The 22,622-nt window shown below is 45.5% G+C and overlaps 3 protein-coding genes across 7 annotated transcripts in view; 2 read left to right on the top strand and 1 right to left on the bottom strand.

Annotated features, from left to right (window-relative positions):
• dnah1 (dynein, axonemal, heavy chain 1) overlaps window positions 1-1,709 on the top strand; it is a 30,110-nt gene extending 28,401 nt beyond the window's left edge. The window contains exons 76-79 of the mRNA XM_034526046.1: window positions 161-305; window positions 775-981; window positions 1,200-1,434; window positions 1,588-1,709. Of these exons, the coding sequence (XP_034381937.1) occupies window positions 161-305; window positions 775-981; window positions 1,200-1,434; window positions 1,588-1,709 (709 nt within the window). The remainder of the gene's footprint in view (window positions 1-160; window positions 306-774; window positions 982-1,199; window positions 1,435-1,587) is intronic.
• A 2,277-nt stretch (window positions 1,710-3,986) lies between these two features.
• Window positions 3,987-9,267, bottom strand: optn (optineurin). 5 transcript variants are annotated; one of them, XM_034526676.1, is made up of 13 exons: window positions 9,134-9,267; window positions 8,392-8,552; window positions 7,968-8,170; window positions 7,366-7,530; window positions 7,038-7,213; window positions 6,716-6,809; window positions 6,358-6,473; window positions 6,071-6,220; window positions 5,756-5,840; window positions 5,506-5,664; window positions 5,254-5,396; window positions 4,899-4,981; window positions 3,987-4,746 (listed from the first exon to the last, which is right to left on the bottom strand). In XM_034526676.1, exons 2-13 carry the CDS (start codon window positions 8,510-8,512, stop codon window positions 4,634-4,636), a joined length of 1,608 nt encoding a protein of 535 aa, XP_034382567.1. In that variant the 5' UTR covers window positions 8,513-8,552; window positions 9,134-9,267; the 3' UTR covers window positions 3,987-4,633. The 5 variants fall into 5 exon arrangements, with proteins under 5 accessions (XP_034382567.1, XP_034382568.1, XP_034382569.1 ...); XM_034526677.1 differs by having other exon boundaries at window positions 8,392-8,535; XM_034526678.1 differs by having other exon boundaries at window positions 8,392-8,516; window positions 9,134-9,258.
• A 1,434-nt stretch (window positions 9,268-10,701) lies between these two features.
• On the top strand, window positions 10,702-18,579 carry ccdc3a (coiled-coil domain containing 3a). Its single transcript, XM_034526243.1, has 3 exons — window positions 10,702-11,561; window positions 12,097-12,274; window positions 17,317-18,579. The coding sequence occupies exons 1-3, from the start codon at window positions 11,155-11,157 to the stop codon at window positions 17,620-17,622; spliced, it is 891 nt and encodes a 296-aa protein (XP_034382134.1). The 5' UTR covers window positions 10,702-11,154; the 3' UTR covers window positions 17,623-18,579.
• The last annotated feature ends 4,043 nt before the right edge of the window (window positions 18,580-22,622 follow it).

Here is a 22,622-nt window from a genome sequence, read left to right as displayed (position 1 = left end):
ATCTTACATTGTTACTTCCCTGTATGACATGTAGTTGTTATGTATGTGTCTGCACAATGCTCTTGTCATTGGCAAATAATAGGAAACATAAATGAGTAGTACTGCCCCTTTAAATCATTTGTACTTTAGTAACTGGCCTTTGAATGTGTTTTTCTCTCAGATACAACACGCTGCTGGAAGTCATCTCTCAGAGTCTCAGTGACATCGTGAAGGCTCTGAAGGGTTTAGTGGTGATGTCATCACAACTGGAGCTTATGGCCAACAGCCTGTTCAACAATGTGGTGCCTGACATGTGGAAAGCCAATGCAAGACACAGGCACACACACACACACACACACACACACACACACCTATATTCTATTAATCTTCTGGTTCTCTTGTCCATTGGTCAGATGTTACAACCACCGTAAAACATTATGTAGCATAACACGTTGAAGAAAACACAGGTGACCAAATGCTGTGTTTGTGTGTTACCTTCTCATATTTGATATGCATTGAGCGGGTTGGCTCACTTCAGAGAGAAGCCTTGACTCACACACACTAAGTCAACTTACACAGACGCATACATAGAGGATTGTAGAGGTAATGAATAACTGAAAAGTGCCGGTAGTGTGGGCCCTGAACTCAACTCGTACTGTGACACCCATCCTTTTTTCGTCTCTACTAATGAGACGAGCTCAGTCTACAGGATATCGATGAACTTTTGGAGACATTTCTGTCTTTTCTAAGAATACACAGCTCTTTGAGTGGCAACCCGTCTCTCTCTCCCTCCAGGCATACCCGTCCCTAAAGCCTCTGGCCTCCTGGGTGTCAGACCTGCTGCAGAGGATCAGTTTCCTCCAGAGATGGATCCATGATGGCATTCCACCTGTTTTCTGGATTAGCGGCTTCTTCTTCCCCCAGGCTTTTCTCACAGGAACCCTCCAGAATTACGCCCGTCGCTCCGGCACCTCCATCGACACAATTGGATTTGACTTTGAGGTCAGACATTAAGCGGACTGTTTGAGCCTCACTGGCTAAAAAACTTAGAGGTTCTGAGGTGTAGCGCGACATATTTACCAGGCTAAATTGACTTTGTATAAATATCGACATATAGGGTCAATTTGTGTTTGCATTGCTTTGAAGATTTGCTGCTAATGGTTTGTACTGGCTGTCACCCAGTCTCTTCCTCACTCCTCTTGTCATCCCTTCTACCTCAGGTATTAGTAAAGTCAGCGTCAGAGATAACAGAGAAACCAAACGCAGGGTGCTACATCCAAGGTCTATTCCTGGAAGGGGCTTGCTGGGACAACCAAGCAGGTCAACTCATGGAGTCCAGGCCCAAGGAGCTGCACACAGAAATGTCCGTCATCTGGCTGATCCCCAAACCCAATCGCAAAGCTCCAACCTCTGGGGTCTACATCTGCCCCATCTACAAGACCCTGACACGTGCCGGTTAGTACACACAGTATCTGAGTTTGAGTGGAGCCCGACACCTTGTGTGGCAGACGGCTCAGAAACACTTAACCCAGTGACGTGACGTAAGAAGGAAAATACAAACAATTGAAACGCTCTCATGTCGCCGAACTGCTCTGTGTGCTTTTGTAGGGACGTTATCCACAACCGGTCATTCCACCAACTACGTGATGGCGGTGGAACTGCCTACAGATCACAGCCAGAAACACTGGATCAAACGGGGAGTCGCCCTCATCTGCGCACTGGACTACTAAACTTGGACAAACAGCACGTGTCTTCAGGCGGTGTCTCTGTTCTACAGCCCACATGCTGATTGTGGTCACTGAGACACTTTGTCCATGTCACTAGAAAAGGAGCTCACTGAAACTCTCTGTATAAAAAAGTGTTCTGTATAATACATTGTTTTTCACAATTGCACGTGTGTAATATTGTTGGATTATTTACTTTGATAGGTGAGAGGGATCCTGTTTCAGTGGTTCCACACATACTTTAGAGTAGCTCTACATCTCCTCCCAGCTTCTCTTGTTCAGTGCTCACTGGACACTGAAGTGAAGACACGCGCTGCTCCTTTAAGGCTTCCACAGAGATGTGAAGCAAGACTTCCCTGTAGGAAGGTGGTGCTTAAACACACGGTCACGACCGCAGGACGCAACAGAATATCCTCCCTCTGCTGTCCGTTAAAGACTTCTCTCACATGTTTGTGACATTCAGGTCATCTCAAATATTTGGATTTCTCTAAAGAGACAGCTTTGACCGGTTGAAAGAATAGTTGGAATTTGCAGGTATTAAAGTTCAGTGAGAAAAATAGCTAGTAGTAGTAGTTTAAACAAATGTACTTTGTTTTGTTAGTTATATTTTGTCGAGAAAAAGGAATTAGTGTGTGGAGTCCATCCAGCCCAAAATCTTAAATTACTAATTTCCCTAAGAGGGCTCTACAATGCGTAAACATACGACGTCCTCTTTTCTGGGACCTCACATAATGAGAGGAGTCATTATGAAAAAGTTACAACTACAAACTACAACTAATATTAATAGCGATGCAACTAATAGTAACAATAGTAACAATAGTAGCAGTAGGTGTCAGCAGGACCGGGCTCCAGATATAACCACGATCCATGTGAACCTGTGAGGAGAGAAGGCAAAAGGTCAGTAATGTGCATTAATGGTGCATGAAGTCATGAATGAGGATAAGATCTCCAGTTAGGTTCTGGGCTCAGTTCTTCAGTGCTTCAACAAGGAGACGGGAGAGAAGTGAAGGTACTGAAGTCACCTGACACACGTGTGTTATTAACAGGGAAGGAGACTAAAGACCCCTTCAGCTCAGTGTACATTCTTCAATTAGTCCAGTCAGCACAAAGTTAAAGATATATTCATAGTGTGGTGGAGGTCACTTGCAGCCTTAGTTAACCAATGGGTGAGTAGACTTTGACAGACCATCTGTAGTGTTCATGGGGAAGTAGCGACGTCTTAATACAAGTGTCTGCAGCATCTGTTATCACCCTCATCTGCAATGTGTCTTTCAGAGAGAGAAGAGGAGTCCAGACGAGACGAGGAGACGAGACGAGGAGACGAGACGAGGAGACGAGACGAGGAGACGAGACGGCATACTCACTGTGAACCCTGTCACTCAGGAAAGAGAAGAACACATTTAATGAAGCTGCTGCAGTCGAGCGACTGAGATGATCCGTGTTCCAGCTGCATTCATATTCATACATCCTAGTATTGCATGTACTTCTCAAGGAATTGTTTGAGACCACAGAACACAGAAAATACTATAATTAATTCGCTTGTCGGCTTCAGTCACTTGATAAGAGACGATAATAACGAGTGCCATGTCATGCAATAACATTAATGTTATAAAATGCTTATTAATACCTTTCTTTGAATGTTGAAACTGCAACGCAGTGTAACATTTAAATACATCAATTAGAATAGCATCTTTTTATTTTACAATAACCATATTTACTTAAATTTTTTTTTTTTTTGAGATTTTCATACCATTAACTCACAGACGTTTACGGGTCTTTAACGCCCTCTAGTGGATCTTCTGAGTGGAGCAAGCCAAACAATGACTGCATCCTTTGAGTAGAAGGGGAGTGCGCGAGCTGGTCTGTGTGACCAGGTCCCGTCAGGCCCGGTTCTAGACCGCTTTGAGGAACCAGCAGTACCTCAAACTGGCAGTCGAGTAAAATCATGGGGCTAAAAACTGCTTTTTGTAGTTGGAAGACTGAACTCATAATGTCCCAGAAAACATGTGATCCAGTTTGGCCCCCTTCTTATGTCCCATGCAGGCTAATAAACCATCACCCCATCAAAAGGTCAGCGAGCACATTTTTACAGTTGATGATTTTATATATATATATATATATATATATGTATATGATAGTATTTAATTTGATTCAAGGCAGGATGTCATGTGCAAGGTCTTTCTAAGATTTTAAATATCACCGTAATTAAGTTCAATTACAGTTCATTGTATCATTAGATATCAAACTCAAGTCCAGTGCGGTTCGAATGACCAAAAGCAGACAGAAATTTGCATATTTTATTTTCATTCACAGAAGTACAACATGGAATCCGAAATCCGAAATAATCTCCATATGACTGCGTGTGGTGTTGGAGCCTCCGGCACATGGACGTATAAAGGCTGGTGCTTCCAGAGACGGATTAATAAACAAGTTAAATATATTACATTCTAATTAACAGGTATCTTCTGAATAATATATATAATCATATTAAAGTGCCTACATGGTGCGTACGCCAACAACCAAGTCATGAGCGAAAAGATCTTTCCAACCAAAGAATATAGATCAAATTAAATTTTAATATTTAAAGGGAATTTTAAAAGGAATTCAAAAAGAACATAAATGTATAAATATACATATACATGCCATTCATTTGGCATGTTCTGCCGGTCATGCACACATTCGCCAAACTATAATCTTATCAAAGTTCCTGACAACCTGCAAGATGAGTCCGACAATATTTTGTTTGGATTCAAATCTTACGAAGGAATTCTCAAATTTAACAAACTAGAGAGTAATTCCTTTCAGAGAAAAGTGTAAATAGTGTAAAGTGAATGCTACTGGGTTCAACGTGGAACTGTGTTGAGAAGAGAGGCGGGTAGAAGGAGAGGAAGACTCGGATTAAAAAGGTGCTAAAGGCAACTAAAGGGAGTTTAGTTGATGCAGTCCATGATGTGGATCTGAAGGGAGTCCAGGTCCGGCAGGATCTCATTGCACTTGGGACAGGCGTGTTCGGGAATATTACCCTGATGCTGCCAGTTGGTACCTGAGAGTTAGAAAAACAGTCTTGATTGATAAATAGCCCGACAGGTAAGATAAGAAATATGTAGTTTGGATTTTGGGGTGAACTGTCTCTTTAAGACTATCAGGTAAAAACGTGGGATGCAAAAGAAACTAACCAAAGAAAAGCACACGTACCTCTTCCGACCAGACTGGCGCCGGCTCCGTGTGGATTCCCTCCCAGTGACACATGTCTCTTCTGCATCTCGTTCAGCGAATGCCTGCAGGAGGGAAACAACGAACGAGAGGGACGTCAGAGCGCTTCCCAGCAGGTCGTCCACGCAACATAGATGTACATATTCATTAGAAGATTGATCGTTAGCTATGTCCACGTGGCACTAACGACACAGGATGACATCACCAAAACTGTCCAAAGAACGAGTGACGACTCAGGCTTACAGCCGTTCAAGGGAACCAGACGAGAACTTAAAGGACCTATTGTGCTGTATTTTATTTAGTATTTATTCCAGGTGTCTCCCGTTCGATGCCGTACCTGCCCAGCGAGTCCAACTCCTCCTGCAGCTGGCTGTTCTGCTTCTTCACGTACTCCAGCTGAGCAGCCAGACGCTCCCTCTCTTCGTGGAGTTTCTCCCTCGCTGCTCGCTCTGCGTAGAAGTCAGAGGAGTAGACCTCCGCCTGCGGCACAGCAAAGAAAAGAACTGTGTTGTCATGGGGACGTCTGATGCTTCGGGTGCGGCGGCGCTCTGGTTTACTCAACAGAATGACATCATACGCCCGCGCTGACCTGAGCCTGGAACACGGATATCGTCTGCAGCTCCTCCTCCTTGCTGAAGATCTCCTGCTTCATGTTGTCGATGTGGTTCTGTTTCACAGCCAGGGCCTCTTCGGCGACACTCAGCCGGTCCTGCAGCTCGTCCACCACCGCCTTCTGCACCAGCACAGACTGGGAGGCCAGAGGGCAAAAGGTCAAACACGCCTGGCTCCCATTTCTCTCATGCCGCTAAAAAGGTCTTCGTCGTGCGGCACGAACTGACCTCTCTCTTCTTCTTCTCCTCCATGAGCTCATTGTAGTCTTCATACAGCTTGGTGTAGGCATCCTTCAGTTGGGCCAGGTTGTTCCTGTGAGGGAGGAAGGAAGGAAGGAAGGAAGGAAGGAAGGAAGGAAGGAAGGAAGGAAGGAAGGAAAGGTGTTACCCGTGACTCCAAACATAGGATAATCACCACTGGGGAATAGACTCTGAGGGAAATGACGATTATATATATATATATATATATATATATATATATATATATATATATATATATATATATATATATATATATATATATATATCTGTGTCGTCTCTGACCTCTCCTCCCCGTTCTTCCTCTGCTCAATCAGGCTCTGAGCCTGCATGCTGTCCACCTGCAGCTTCAGCCGGTCGTTCTCCGTCTGAACAGCCTGCTTCTCCACCAGCTGAGCCTTCAGAGTGACCACGTCCTGCTCCACCTCCCGGCATCTAGACACCCGAGACAAAAGCCATATACACACGTACAGGTCGGGATAAAGCACGGGGACGACCACTGAAGAAGAAAACCTTTGCTCTGGATTTCCCCGTTATTGGTTTTAAGCACGTTGGTTAACCGGCTGCCTAACCTGTCCTGCAGGTTCTTCTTCATGCCTTCAGCTTCGTCCAGCTTGCTCTGGGCCTGCTGCAGCTCCTTGAACAGCGTCATCGTCTGAGACTTCAGATTCTCCACCTCGGACGCTGCCTGAGGAACGTCGGCACAATGAAGCACGGACATTATGAAAATGCGAAAAACTAAACGCAGCAAAGATCAGTGGACCAGTTATGGCAATTGTTAAGTCATAGATCATCAACACACACAGAGAGGAGACTTCAAGATGAGGTTAAATGTGGTCACGCTGCAGAAAACGCACATCACAATGATACTACCGATCTGAGATGACATCTTTGGTTCAATAAGATAAAATGCCGTTTCACTATGAACACCTTTTCCTCCTTCCCAGAATCCTCCTTGGTCTCGGCCTCGGGGGTCTGGGTTGCTTTCTCCACGCCCGTCTTCCTCTCCTCCAGCTCTCTTATCCTATTGGACACATGTCAAGAGGTGAGATTAGAAATTAGATTAAAAAAAACAAAAAGAACTTTGTGAAAACATTGCGCTTAAAAAAACCAACCAGAATCATGTAATTTCCTCCCAGTTCGGTCCAGTTTACAGGAAATAAAAGTGCAAGGAACCACAAACATTCTGACTCTCCCGATGCTGTAAACTCAGCTTCAACTGGCGCGATGAGAGCGGGTCATCTCCTCTTACCTGGCAGCAGAGAACTGAAGCTCGGCCTGCAGCCGCTCGGCCCGCTGCGTCTCGTTCCTCAGGGACTGGAGGAGCTGGCTGACGGTCATCTCCTCGCTTTCCAGTCGGGACGCCGCCATGCTCAGGTCCGGACGTCGGCTGCGCTCCAAACCACACACACCGTTCACGCCTTCATCCTGAAAGGAAGAACACACCCGGTTATATATCGCAGAGCGGGAGGCTGTTCTTTCTTTTGTTAGATGAGGCCTTTCCATGGTAATAAGAAGACACACTGAATATATATTGGAGGCATGTGTGCGACTGTGTGTGTGTGTGTGTGTCTCCTCACCGAGACCCTGATGATTTCAATGAAGGAGTCGTCGTGCGAGTCCTGGTCCGCCTTCAGCTGCAGCTCGGAGTTCATGCTCACCAGGTCGTTCTTCTCTGCCTGCAGGCGAGCAATCTGGGCGCACAGGGCGTCCAGCTCTGCTCTGTTCTGATTGGATGACGCCGCCTAGAAACCACGTGGCACGGAGATTACAATTTGACAGACGCTTAAATGTAAAAAGAGCCGAACAAAGTCTCCTGAATAAATTAAATAATGATATCATAAATATTCCATTATCCTTTTTAAGGCCGCTAGAGCCGATCCCAGCTGACATTGGACGAAGGCGAGTTCACCCTGGAGAGGTCGCCAGTCCATCTCAGGGCTCATATAGAGACACACGCTCACATTCACACCGACGGGCAATTTAGAGTCCAATTAACCTCCATGTCTTTGGACTGTGGGAGAACATGCAAACTCCACACAGAAGGACCGCCCAGACCGGGATCCCATCCCGGGGCCCACTATCATAAATATAATTTATGAAAAATTAATTAAAACAAGTTTATCATAGGAACATTGGAGCAGCTTTGGTCCCATGAATAAAAAACGGGTTACATTCTCACCAGCAATTCTGCCGGAGCTGCCCCGGTCCTTCCGTCCCTCCTCGTGCTCAGCTCCTGGTTTTGGAGGGTCAGCTCTTCCATGCGGCCCCGAGCCTCCTCCAGCCTGCTCTCCAGGAAGTCGCGCTCCTGCCGCTGCTTCTCCCGCCACGCCGACAGATCCTCGAAGCGCTCCTTCATCGTCATGTTGGTCTGACGCAGGGCCTCTGAGGTCGGCGACAGACAGAGCGAAAGGATTTTTAATGAATGCAAATCGCGACGGCAAAGTAATTTGAGTCTATCACGCTACGACTCTGAAACACCACCCTTAGAGGAGCGGTCGGGAACCCCTGACCTTTGACCCCGGGGCACTTCGAGACCCGATAAGAGCGTTAAGAACACTTTGTTGTGGAATGCTCGCATGAGAAAACGTCTGGGTCCCGCTCACCTTTCAGTTCTCGGTTCTCCTGGATGAGGATGTGCATCTGCTGCAGGGTTTCCTCCAGCGGGCACGACTGACCGGCAGAGCGAGAGATGTCGCCGTTCATGACGGGGCCTCCGGACGCCATGAAGCTGAGAGGGAACCTCTTTGCTGAGATACAATGTTTCCTTGATTCAATGGGAGAGATCATGTAGTCTGGGCAAGCTCATATCCACAGGTACAACTGGACTGTCACTCCATCACACGCAGAATTAAAAACATAGACTCAAAATATGGATTACAATTAATTATTATTGAGCACCATTTCATTCTACCCGAGTTTATTTTATTATTACTTATTAACTTAAGTGAGTTCACGTCAACAGAGCACATGACGATGACTCTGTGTTTATCATTAGGTCACATGGTCACACACACACACACACACACACACACACACACACACACACACACACACACACACACACACACACACACACACACACACACACACACACACACACACACACACACACACACACACACACACACACACACACACACACACACACACACACACACACACACACACACACACACACACACACACACCTTTGCTTTCGCTTTCTTCAATGTGGGCCTCTCAGGTGCGCGACTCCTGGTTCAACACTGAAAAGTTACGAGCAACTTGCGCGACGCGGATGCGCACACCACCAAGACGAACTGCGTCACGACAACACGTTTAAGAAGCCGCATGTGTTTCTCTCACCTGCTGTCAACTCCGAAAGTAAACGCAGTCCGGCTCTTTGCGGCAGAAACACACGGACACACTCGGAGAGGCGGCGAAATGTGTTGAGCAACCTTGTTGCGCTGCTTCTGGGTTTGCGACGTCAAGTCACGTACGGAAACAAAGTTTTTTCCGGTGAGGGTTTTTCAAAGTAAAACCACACTTTGACAATATCTGGGTTTTTTCCTTTAAAGATTGCGTTTGAAGTTTTGTTTGGCCATTAATGTAATGTATAAGGGCTAACAGTCAGATAATACACATGAACGGGGACAATAGAAACATTAACATGGAAAATAGTTATCATTTGTTTACTCATGTCCTTTATTTAATAATATATCAGTATTGCTAATCTATGCTCGAACTTTATGGCCAACTGTGTCACTTATCGTCACGTTTACGCTCTTATTTTGAAAGCTCGTTTGACTTATTTTCCTGTTCACGTTAAACGAAACTGTCGCTCGTGCGACGCAGCCCGGACTTCCTCGAAGTGACGTAACGGACCGGCGGATCGCTCTCGGTATAAACGACAGCTGCGTTTATAAACAGACCCCATCCGCATGTTTTAGACCTCGGCGAGAGACTGACAGCGGAGGGCGGAGACCATCCAGGAGTCACCTTGCGCTTTGAAAACAAGATCCCTTTATATAATTAATCCTGATGTAATACCTGGAAATAGTGTTTGACGAAAACACCAGAAGATCCCTTTCTATATTAATGCTAAACTAATAAACATCCCGTTATTTATTTTTATTTGCTTTTGTCAAATATAAAATATCACAGCATTCATTCAAATTGTTTAAATAATATATTATATAAAAATAAAATATATATATATGCATGCTGTTCATGGCAGTGTCCATTAGATGGCGGTGTTTTCTAAGCATAAACACAGAGCTGGAAAAAGAAACTCCCACCACTGGCTGTGTTTGAAAAGTGTTATCCTCAATGAGGTCCTAATTATTATGTATCGTGATGTGCATTTTGGGGCCATCCGCTGTTTTATGGAGAAAACTAATACAGGAGCAGCTGGGAGATCCACACAGAACCTACTCTGACATACCATGGTTTCTGTAGAGATGTCGTACCCTATTACACTGCATAATACATGTGCAGGGATACCAGGGATGAATGCCATTATCATCATCCTGATATGCTCCACTGTGTTCCTCGTCACAAGGAAGACCTTCTCCTCGACATGCTCTCCAACAGTAAGCCACTTGGAACCACTTCACTGGTTGCTTTCAAGTGCGCTTTCGTAAAACTGGAAACTATAATCATTAAGAATTGCACCTAACAGCTGTTGATGACTGGTGAAGAAGTTGGTGATCAAAACATTTTAAAGATTTGCCAGAATACTTTTACAATATGTTTAATTTTTTTATTAGGATTTAAAAAAAACAAATAAATAGTTATGGATGTACAATGTTGGTTTACAATGTTAAAGACATTTGAAAGATGTTTGGAAACCATATTAATATTTTCCGAGTAGATAGTCCACCAACCAGTTCGCATGGAATCACCAAATGTCGGAGCGTCTTATCAGTCCTTGAACGCAGCACCTTATGCGCTCTGGTGAAGCCTGTGGCTCCCACTGCGGACAGATGAGGTGGAAGCACTCGGATCACAGCGGCAGGTTGGAGGGCTTTAAGTTTCTGCAAATTGATTTGACTGTTGAGTTCTCTCCAAGAGTCTGGAGGTGAGAAGATGTGAGTTTGTGCACGTTTAGTTAATGGACAACAGCATTGTGGTTGAACTTTGTGCAACAAGTTACGTGCATGCTTTTACAGTTTTTTGTTGGTGAAGTAGAGCATCATCAAGCCTCTAGGTCACCAACCAGATGTGCAGTTCTTTCAACGCAACTTTTAATAAATTGCATGCTTGAAGAGACCGACCTCCAGCAGAAAACAATTTGTATCAAGTAGTAAAAGCACAGTTTTCTTCAGTGAGGCATCGCCACGGGGTTTAACTACCAGAAGCGTGCACCTCTTCTCGGGCTCTTCGGGATGTCGTCCACGGCCCTCCTCCTCGCAGCGCTCGGCGTTTTTGCGCATCTGGACACTTTTACGCACGGGTGCCAGCTCCCTTCCGAGTGGCGGCCGCTAAGCGAGGGCTGCCGGGCGGAGCTGGCGGAGATCATCGTGTACGCCCGGGTCCTGGCGATCCACCGGGAGCCCCTGGGCGGCGGGCCGGGCAGCCTGTACAACTCACTGCCGGTCGGGTTCGGCTATGGGTACGAGGGCGCGGAGGAAGGGCTGCTGTACTCTGCGGAGGTGGAGTTGCTGTGCGATCAGGCCTGGGGCAGCATGCTGGAGGTGCCCACTGGATCAAGGCTCAACCTGACCGGACTGGGGTACCTGTCCTGCCAGTCCCACACTGTGATGGAGAACTACTCCTACTTCTTCTTCCTCAGGTGAAGTGCACAGCCTGGACTCAGTCATCCAAGTATAGTTCTAACAAACATTTTGACTCTAAACACTAACTGCACTTTCTACAGTCTCAACGGTTTATTGTTGTCACTAAAACTAGATTGCATCCCATAAAACTCTTCGCCAGACCTGAAGTGCATTTAGCTAAATAGCAACTTTAAACGAATACTCTGTGTTCTTGTCTTTTGTCAGTTTGTTTTGGTGCAGACTGATCTACAGTCAGCTGTATAAACAGGACTATTCAGTGTTTAAATATAAATGTGTGGGATGCCATGAGGCTAAGTATTTCCATTAAGTGAGACTTAAAATGTTGAGCTCTTTATCCTTCATGTGATAGCTGTTGTTGCGAGGTGTTTTGCAGAGGAAGATTTGACCTGCAAAGCAAAAAGGCTCATTAATTATGAAATTATTCTGACCAATGAAATGCTCCGGCCTAACCGTAGCCACTGTTAGCCTCAATGGTCCCCGCAGCAGCTTCAGCGCCCTCCTCACAGGTTCCCTGTCCAATCTCCTCTGCAGGATGGATGACAACTACAACATCCTCCCCCATGGGGTCAACTTCCAGGACGCCATCTTCGCCGACACGTCTGACAACCGGCGTATGTTCTCCAGCCTCTTCCAGTTCTCCAACTGCACCCAAGGGAGTCAGCCTTTCCACACCTTCAGCCCGGAGTGGGACACCCAGGAGGACAGCAGGGTAGGGCATCACATAGTGCAGCGGTGTCATGCAACTTTTCCCCCCTGAAGGTCTCAAACCAGGATTGAGTTGTACCCCTCATATCTGGATAGGTGGTTGCCATAGTAATACTGGCTGCTTCCTTGAAAACACAAAGGACTGCTATCTCCGTGTACATAATAAGATAATGTCCCCTTACTCAGTCAGGTCAGCTTTTTTGGTGTTTACAGTGGACGCAAATGTGTGTGTGTGTGTGTGTGTGTGTGTGTGTGTGTGTGTGTGTGTGTGTGTGTGTGTGTGTGTGGACACTTAATCCTGAGTTGAGTTGTGGTGCTGCTGACAGGAATGTGGTGAGGATCAGTAGAAACACAGCTTAACTACAGTTAAGAGCTACACACATACACACACACACACACATGTCATCTTACTGTTCTGATCTTCAGAAGAATAAAAAGAAAGCCAAAAAAAACAAGAACCCTCACTCACATGCACAGAAGAGTTAATTATACGCCTGGCTCCTCAGGCAGGCAGGGTACTGGCTGCCCAGAGGTCAAAGGTCAAATAGCAGAGATCCACATCTCTGACAGCCAGCAGTTTAAAAGTGTGGCAGTTTTCAGCTTCGATTTATGTCAGTATGATGCAATGTTTGCTGACCCGAGACCAGAGATAAGCTGGACCCTGTCAACAGAGGAGGAAAAGTCTGCAGCATTTATTATCAAACGCCCTCTGAAGGAGCTGAGAAGGTCATACTCTGGACACGCCGGAGATGGAGCTACACGTCTCAGGCCTGGTTTCTAAAGGGTATTAGTGCATCCATTTCAATGTTGAAGAGCTATTCATTCGGTGGCATGGTGGCCTTACGGGGACTTGTAATTCCCTGCCGGTGTTTGTGAGCTGTGGACTCGAGACTCGGGTTAGAGTTCAGTCACAAAAATCATGGCTGAAAAAAAATGACTTGGACTGGAGATTTGACTTTGTTTAGAGCGGACTCCCTCAAGGCTTGAATTGACGAGTTGAAAACTGACATTTCCTTTCACGTCTCAAGTTTTGAACTGGTAAAATCACTGGAACAATAACATATGAAGGAGATTGGTCAGACAGGTTTTGCAGGCCTGTGCTTTGAAGGATCATTGTGTCAAAACAAAAGAAAATAGTGTCAGTTAAATCAGCGTTTAGAGACCTAGTCTGAGGCCTTGACCTTGTCTCCACATGTCCCCATAGACTTGAGTCTTGACTTGCTCTTATTGACTTAACTGGAACCAAAATACTCAAAATAATAATTCTGATTTAACATCACACATCATTATAGTAATTCAGTAATCAGTACATATGCTATTTGTGTAACTTGTGACAGAACATGTTGAAACGTAACCTACCAACATGGTTAATGTAACACGGACGTGCTTCATTCCAAATGGTTTTATGGCATTTTGTTAGCAACATCCCAGCCTGCAGAACTAAACCAGGAGACCCGCACTGGTGTGGCGTCTTCCTCTTCGGGTTTGACCCGCAGGCTCTGAGCTGTGAGGGCAAAGGTCAGCGAGGCAGGGGTTAAAGACATGGCTCATTTAGAGGACAAGCGCTCGCATGTAAACGCTGCGACTTTCAAACAAGGCGGAACGAAACAGGTGTTTTTTCCTTTGGGAATTTATGGAAGGTGATGAGATGAAAGGACCTCCGTTTCCCTCTTCCTGTCTCTCGCTCGTCCGTGTTTGCCTGTCTTTTGTGTCAGCAAATAAAAAACGTCTCTCTCTCTCTCCTTCTGTGTTGCTGAAGTGTAATTCAAACTAAATTAAAAGCAACACGATCCAATTTCCGCTATCTATCCATCCATCTCCAAAGGATCTTCAAAGCTGCACCTCTCTGTCAGTGCTTTGACTTTAGACACACAACCACCCCGAAGATGGAAGCTGGGAGGTTTCTTGCTTCTGGTTTCAGCCTCGTGGGAACCAGACGCCCCTCCAGAAGGATCCACTTTTCTGCCGGAACCCTCAATTATCTTTTATTAAAGCCTCCTCTTATCAGCAGCGCTCACCACGACACTCCTCTGAGACCACCCTTCACCTATTTGACACAGATTTATTTATTTTTTCTTTCTGAGAGATATCCCCTCTTTTTTCAGATTTTCTTTTTGGGCCCTTTATCCTTTAGCCACAGCAGGATAGAGTTGAATTCCCCAAATACTTCTTAGTCAGCACATTTCCATGTTTACATGCGCTCTAATGATTTGATTATAGCCACGGCGAGGGAATATTCCAGTTGTAACAGTCATGTAAACACCTTTAACGACAGTTTCTGAGTCTCATTAACGGTTAATGTGGACGCTTAGAGGGATAAAAGGTCGACAGCACAGTCGGCCTGTTTCGCTTCGGAGTTGGAGCTCCCACTTTCTCTAACTCCTCTCTGTTTTCCTTCCTCTCTCTGTCCCCCTTTTGTTCCTCGTATCTCTTCATCTCTCACTCTCTTTCTGTCTTTTTGTCTCTGTAATCACCCGTCTCCCCACACACACACACACACACACAAACCAGAGCAGAACAAAACCTCAAGAGAAGAGGAGAAATCCCGGCTTGTCCCATTTGACGTCAATAGTGAAGCTCTAAAGACAAGGAGGGGAGGGGGGGGGGGGGGGCTCATGCTGAGTCCCATATAAAGTTAGAGAGAGGAATCAAAAGTCTGCAGACACACAAAGACAGATACACATAAAGGCACGTCTCCCAATACCTTTAACCCTCTCTCTGGCTTACAAACATTTCCCTCTTTATCTGGTGAATGTATTATAATAATCAGGTATAGACATAATATTTGGCATGTAGGAGCAATGGGGGAACCGGGGGGTCAAACTGCCAACCTTGTCATTTAGTTAGACTGTATGTAAGAAGAGGGCACAGTGATGTCACCAAGTGGCTTGTGGCTTGACCTGAGGCAGTTCACGGGTTCACCTGAACACGGTGGTGGTCGGGGGAATCAAAAGCGAAACTCAAAGTACGCATTGGCATTTTTGTGCCGAGAGTGGCGAGGCCTGTTAGTCACGTGGATCACATGAGCCGCGAGTCACGTGAGTCGTTAGTCAGTCCAGTTAAGGTCAACCACGCTCTTTTCCTCAACCTAACGAAGACAGGCGGACATTAAAGGGGACATATCATGCACACTTTCAGGTTCATACGTGTATTTTTGGTTTCTACTTAGAACATGTTTATATGATTTAATGTTAAAAAAAACACAATATATTTATCATACCTTGTGTCTGAATATACCTGTATTCACCCTGTCTGAAACTCTGTTTTAGCGTCTGTCTCTTTAAGCCCCTCCTACTGAAAATGCACAGTCTGCTCCGATTGGCCTTGAATCCAAAACACGGAGCTGAAAGAAGCTAAACGTCTTCATTGGAAAAAGGGCAAAGTTGGGTGATAATTACCTGTGGTTTTATCACAATGAGCGACTCCCTCTTTTTATACCATTGTCAGTGTTAAAATAATGCAGCTTTTAATGCATTGTAATGTTTTAACATGTGCAGCCGTAGATGAAGGAGACAAAAGTCTTTCTGTGGTCTGTTTGCTCACTTGAATTTGAGAACATTTTGTACATGCATGTGTCCCCTAAATACTGTTTAGACAGATGATGCTAAACAGCAAGCAGGTTTTACCCGGATATTTTGACAGGTGGTGTGTGTGTGTGTGCGTGTGTGTGTTTGTGTTGGGGGAACCCCACTGAGAGGCTTCCTACGAGGACGAGAAAGGGTTCAAACTGTAAAAAGAATGTAACATTTTTACGTAATCGGCATTTAACTTCTGGATGAATGGGAAGAAAGAGCCTTCCCTTGAAGGGTCAGTATATCCAAATTATACCCCCTAAAAAAGGGTTTTGGTTCCACTGCAATAAGAGATGAATGGAAGTTAGTTAGTGTGCAGACTTCGGAGCGTCTTCTTGACCTTGTGGTCTAAAAGGCGCATGGCCGTGTTATTGCAATGGCCCGGGTTCTAATGGACCTTTTGTTAAGCCCCGCCCCCGCTACTTACTCGATCAAGCTGTCAGAGAAACCATGGAGCCACAAATATCACTCGATGAATAAATAACATATATTTTCATAAATTAAAAAAGCGCTTTCAGAGAGAAGCACACAGAAGAGTCTGCAAGTAATTAATGATGTGCTAACGTATTCAGCTAACGTTAGCTCCAGAGGCTTTATTTAAGTGGAAACGTATTGTCGTAGAATCTCTAGATCACGAGTAACCATGACGAGCTCCACATCCATTAAACCAGCCGGAAAATGAATACAAGCTGTAAAACCATTGCATGAGAGCCTATGGAGCTGAGACGGATAGTTGTCAGACGCCGCGCTACTGGCCAGTGCGCGTTCGAGGGGCGGGAATTAGCGAAGGGTCAATTGCACCTGGACACATTGGTTGCATGTCAAAATAAATGCCTTTATTAATTACATTCTTAAATGCTATCCGTCCTGCCCCATATTTTCCTAATCTTTCAACTTTGGTGAATGACGCAAATTTTTCGCTTCGCTCTACTCGCGTCAATCGCGTCTGTGCATTGATAAATTCGCACCGCTTTTGATGTGAACGCAGCATTAGTGCAGCCACGGGAACACCCCGACACCCCCCATGTAAACCCTGCTGGTTGAGGTCAGCTCTGGTCTACCAAGGAGATGGAACATTAGGGCCCCCCTGAAACATCAAAGCATGTGACCCCTCTCATCGTGCACAGGGGGCGATACATTCATGTTACACGGACACGCCGTGCTGCTGTGTGGGTGAATGTATGACGAGGGTCAGGACCCCCACTTGGTTTCCCCACCCTCCCTCCTTCTAAGTGTGTCGGGGCTTCGCAGAGGAGAACGATTAATAACAGCACAGTGGACATCAAAGGGAGACATTTCTTCTTTTTTTTCTCAGAGAGGCTGCTGGGAAAATCCCATCGCTAGTGCTCCCGCACCACACGAGCAGCTGACGAGCTGACACCTGGTGCTTTACAACCGTTTGGTTTGTCTCTTTCCTGTGCGTGTTATTAACTACACCCCCCCCCCCCCCCCCCCCCCCCCCCCCTCTCCCCAGCTGCTGTGCTCCTCCGTGCAGGCCGCGCTGTTCGAGGAGGAGGAGCGGGGCCGCAAGATGCAGGAGCGGCTGGCCGCGGCGGAGAGGAGGAACCGGCAGCTGAAGGAGCGCGTGCGCAAGGTGAAGCGCTCCCTGGGGAACGCGCGCAAGGCCGCGCGCAAGGCCGAGCAGGAGGCACGCGAGCTGCAGGAGAGGCTGGAGGCCGCGGGCCGGAGGGCGGGGCATCACCTCAACGCCATAACGCAGGAGGAGCCGCCGCCCGGGCGCTACGTCAGCACGACGATACGCAAGAGGATGCAACTTTAACGCAACCCCACCCCCCTCTGGCCCCGCCCCCCAAAACCGTCACCCACCTGGACTGAAAACTGTCCGTGGAGAGCGAGAGACTGCTGGGCGGTCTCCATGTAAGGGGCAAAGAAATAGCAACTGTCACATATGAGTAAACACACTTTTATTAAGTAATAACTGACATCGTCTTCCACGCCTTCTGTCTTGTGTATCCCTGCTTGCTATATTATCAGAATCACCTGTATCAAACATGTATCGACTGATTCCACTTGCCTCTCTGCACTCGTCTCAGGCCGCGATCACATAGGATGTGTTTGGTTTTTGCTCCAACAAGCCCGACTGTGGCCGATGGCCAAATTACGGACTAGGAATGTTGTTAAAGGGCCAATGGGTTTGAACACATTTGAACAGTGGTCCCCTCAACAGAAAATGTTCCACATTGGGGTCAAAGGACATCCAGGTAGGAGGAGGCGCTCGGCAACGCTGGAAACTAACGTTGATACGGTTGAATTTAATGGAAACGTTGAGGTTGTAGGCCAGTAAACAAACAAAAACAATGAGCTGAAAGAAGCTAAAAGAGGATGACGGGCATTTTTGTGATAATACTCACTATAAGAAACCCATTGCTGATGAGAACATATTATTTCCAGCAGCTTTAAGTATTTGAGTCTGTTAGGTTATCCAGCTTTTTGAATCCAAAAACAACCAAACTGAACTCAAAGATGCCTTCCATGTCACCGCGGCCTGGCGAAGCAATGGCAGGAAATATTCTGTTTCATTTGAACGATGTCAGACTGCTTCTGTGACACGACATCAGTCTGAGAATGAGAATACGGGGGTGGTGGGGGTGATGAGAAGGTGCATTTATCATTTGCTTCATTTGAGCTGTTTAAAGTCGGAAGCGTTGGCTTGTACGTGGGTATTTTTGTTGTGTCGAATGTTTTCCTGCATATTAAATTGATACCTGGATGAACATCGGTGTGAAAGTGTCAATGTTTTGAGGGAGACTATGAACACCTGGGTCACCAGAGGACCAAAACACAAATATCCACACACACTCGGAGGGTCGGCTAAGCCCTACAGCATCACGCAGAGAGTGTAAAGAGAGGTTAAGTTCAGAGGAGACGCTGTGTGTGTGTGTGTGTGTGTATATGTGTCGTATTTGGGGAGAGAAAGAGATGTACTTCGGGTCCATCAAGTGACTGGAATGTGTTTGCGTGGGCAGCAATGTTCCGAAAACAGCAGGACGTTGCTGGAAAAAAATTCCCCCAATTCAGTCTGGAAGACCAAGAGCTCTGGAGGGAGGCGAGTGGCCGCCTCATCACGGGACCACAGCAAGGAAAGCAGAATCACAGGAGAGCTCGACAGAGCGAGAGGCGGGTTTGGATGGAGAAGGATGCAGGACGAGAGAGAGAGAGAGAGAGAGAAGCCTTCATTCAAAGCTAAGATGCAGTTTCATCATCATCATCATCACCTCGGAAGTCGGTTAAAAATAACAAGGAATACAAACATGTTCCTAATGTTTTTAATAATGTAATTTGACCCCAAAGCCTTTTCCCGTCAAAGTGAAATGTGTCTTCAGGTAAGTGTGCTTCTGTAAGACGATGCTCAGGGCAGTTTGGTTTGTTTTGGAGCTCACCAGCTGCCAGCGAACGGGGAAACATCACGTCACCACTCCGCTCCCCAGCATCCCTCTTGTTTCCTGCGTTATCTCGCCGTTTCAGATGATCCATTTATATATATATATATATATATGCTGCTCAGTAAAGAACAAAACAACATGTCTCTGCGGAGGAGAGAGGAGGGAGGAGGGGAAGAAAGCCTGCCGGGAGAAATCCGTTCAAGAGACGGAGAGATCAGTGACTCTGATCACACTTACAGTTTGACAGCCAAAGTCAACAAGCAGTGTTTGAAATAGTGTGAGTGTGTGTGTGTGTATGTATATGTGTGAAAATGATGTGCAAATTTGATTTAACTCAAATTCAATCCTGCTGCACGTGTGTGTATGTGTGTGCGTGTGTGTGTGTCTGTGTGTGTCTGTGTTAGACTGTGTGCATGTTATTGTGCAAAGTGTCAAAGGGATTTAAAATACTTTTTCATCTCACAATTTTCATTTCAGTGCTTTGGTGTGTGTGTGTGTGTGTGTGTGTTTTTGTCAGAAGGATGAATCATTTTTAAAGAGCCTTCAATGTGTGTGTGTGTAGTAAAGTCAGGAGGAGAAGCTCCCACTGAGTCGGAGGGAAAAGCAGAGGAAGTTTGATGACTCTGACCACAGGAAGCTCCACCAAGCCGACCTCTGATAATAATGCACCAATTTTAAAGCCAGGGTTGGTAATCTTCCTACAAAACATTTTTTTTATAATATATATTTTTATTCTCTATGACCCGACAGCAATCACTAAATCAGATGCTCTGAAAAGAAAAACTTTTGGGTTTGATGTGGAATTTCCTTCAACTTGAATTATGTCAGATGGCCAGCAGGGGGCACATCTTCTGGTCTCATGAAGAAGTCTGATTGTATAGAAGTCTATGAGAAAATGACCCTACTTCTCACATGATGAATACCTCAATAAACATGGGAAAAGTGTATGGTCTCAATCTCTGGTTCCAAGTCTTCAATACATCATGGTGTTCATTTCGTAAATTATTTTAGAGTCAAACAGACCATAAAGCAGGGTAAGCTTGAGGGCGTGGCTACGTTCAATTCAATTCAATTCAATTTATTTTGTATAGCCCAATATCACAAATTACAAATTTGCCTCAGAGGGCTTTACAATCTGTACACATATGACATCCCTGACCTTTGACCTCACATCGAATCAGGAAAAACTCCCCAAAAATAACCTTTGACAGGGAAAAAAGGGAAGAAACCTTCAGGAGAGCAACAGAGGAGGATCCCTCTCCCCGGATGGACAGAAGCAATAGATGTCATGTGTACAGAATGAACAGCATTTACAAAGTTACATAAACACATTACATGAATATGACAATGTATGAATGGAACTCCAATCCATGAAACAGAAGGAGGTAGAGAGGAGGGGGGGCGGGGCATCAGCAGGGCCAAGGTGGGAGGCCGGCTCACCAGGCATCAGACACCTCCAGGTCCAATGGACCCTATGAGACGTGAAGTCACAACGACTCCGGGGAGGAAGCAGAGTTAATAAGGTGCAATGGAGAGATGTAAATTCATCCATAAGGAGAGAGAGAAGAGGAGATAGGTGCTCAGTGTATCCTAAAACATCCCCCAGCAGCCTATAAGCCTATAGCAGCATATCAAGGGGCTGGACCAGGGCAAACCTGATTCAGCCCTAACTATAAGCACTATTAAAGAGGAAAGTCTTAAGTCTATTCTTAAATGAGGTGACTGTGTCTGCCTCCCAGACTGAAAGTGGAAGCTGGTTCCATAAAAGAGGAGCTTGATAACTGAAGGCCTTTTCTCCCATCCTACTTTTTAGGACTCTAGGAACCACAAGTAGCCCCGCATTTAGTGAGTGCAGCTCTCTAATGGGGCAATATGGTACTACAAGCTCCTTAAGATATGATGGTGCATCACCAATCAAGGCTTTGTAGGTGAGGAGAAGAATTTTAAATGTGATTCTTGACTTTACAGGGAGCTAGTGCAGAGCAGCTAATACAGGAGTAATGTGATCTCTTTTCTTAGTTTTTGTGAGTACACGAGCTGCAGCATTCTGGATCAACTGGAGGGATTTAAGAGACTTATTAGGGCAGCCTGATAATAAGGAGTTGCAGTAATCTATTCTGGAAGTAAGAAACACGTGAACCAGCTTTTCTGCATCTTTTTGAGACAAGATGTGCCTGATTTTTGAAATGTTACGTAGATGAAAAAATGCAGAGTTAAAGGACAAGTCTCGGTCAAAGATAACTAGAGATTCTTTACAGTGGTGTTGGATGCCAGGGAAATGCCATCTACAGAAACCACATCACCAGATAATTGATCTCTGAGGTGTTCAGGGCCCAGTAAAATAACTTCAGTTTTGTCTGAGTTTAACATCAGGAAGTTGCAGGTCATCCATGTTTTTATGTCTTTAAGACATTCTTGAATTTTAGCGAGCTGGTTGGTCTCCTCTGGTTTGATCGATAGATATAATTGAGTATCATCTGCATAACAATGAAAGTTTATGGAGTGTTTCCTGATAATGTTGCTCAAAGGAAGCATATATAAGGTAAATAAAATTGGTCCAAGCACAGAACCTTGTGGAACTCCGTGATTAACGTTGGTGGTCATTGAGGCTTCATCGTTTACAAATATAAATTGAGATCGATCTGATAAATAGGATTTGAACCAACTTAGTGCGGTACCTGAAATGCCAATCGACTGATCCAGTCTCTGTAATAGGATGTAAACAAGATGGCTACGGACAAAAACAAGTTGCTACGGAAAAAAACAAGATGGTTACGGACAAAAACAAGATGGCTACGGACAAAAACAAGATGGCTACGGACAAAAACAAGTTGCTACGGAAAAAAACAAGATGGTTACGGACAAAAACAAGATGGCTACGGACAAAAACAAGATGGCTACGGACAAAAACAAGATGGCTACGGACAAAAACAAGATGGCTATGGACAAAAACAAGATGGCCACGGACAAAAAACAAGATGGCTATGGACAAAAAAAACAAGATGGCTACAGACAAAAACAAGATTACTACAGACAAAAACAAGATGGCTATGGACTAAAAAAACAAGATGGCTACAGACAAAAACAAGATGGCTACGGACAAAAAGCCGAACCATAGTCCATAAACCAGAGGGTGACATCACGCGGACTATGTCCACTTCACAGTCGATGATCGAAAGGCAATACCCTTCGTGTGCAACTGCACAATCATTTCAGTGTGGATAGGCTACTGGAGTCTAAACCCAGAGAGGCCGAACATACCTTTATGTGGGGAGGTAACATCTGCAGATGTTTTTAATGCTTTAAACATCATAATGTAGTCCAACATGTGCTCGTCAATGGGCCTCATGTGTTTGCCAGAAGCCTGTTCTGTCTG

This window comes from Cyclopterus lumpus, chromosome 23 (assembly GCF_009769545.1).
Source record: "Cyclopterus lumpus isolate fCycLum1 chromosome 23, fCycLum1.pri, whole genome shotgun sequence".
NCBI classification, from domain to species: domain Eukaryota; kingdom Metazoa; phylum Chordata; class Actinopteri; order Perciformes; family Cyclopteridae; genus Cyclopterus; species Cyclopterus lumpus.
The sequence above is the reverse complement of the archived record's forward strand: the minus strand, read 5'-3'. Positions and strand labels throughout refer to the sequence as shown.

Bases quoted from the DNA above. Each gene is read 5' to 3' on its own strand.
- optn (XM_034526676.1), bottom strand. From the start codon at position 8,512: ATGGCGTCCGGAGGCCCCGTCATGAACGGCGACATCTCTCGCTCTGCC. The intron at 6,810-7,037 runs GTAAGAGGAGAT...TGTGTCCAATAG, and splicing joins CTTCAGTTCTCTGCTGCCAG to GATAAGAGAGCTGGAGGAGA. The intron at 4,747-4,898 runs GTACGTGTGCTT...TCTAACTCTCAG, and splicing joins CGCCAGTCTGGTCGGAAGAG to GTACCAACTGGCAGCATCAG.
- ccdc3a (XM_034526243.1), top strand. From the start codon at position 11,155: ATGTCGTCCACGGCCCTCCTCCTCGCAGCGCTCGGCGTTTTTGCGCAT. The intron at 11,562-12,096 runs GTGAAGTGCACA...TCTCCTCTGCAG, and splicing joins TCCTACTTCTTCTTCCTCAG to GATGGATGACAACTACAACA. The intron at 12,275-17,316 runs GTAGGGCATCAC...CCCTCTCCCCAG, and splicing joins ACACCCAGGAGGACAGCAGG to CTGCTGTGCTCCTCCGTGCA.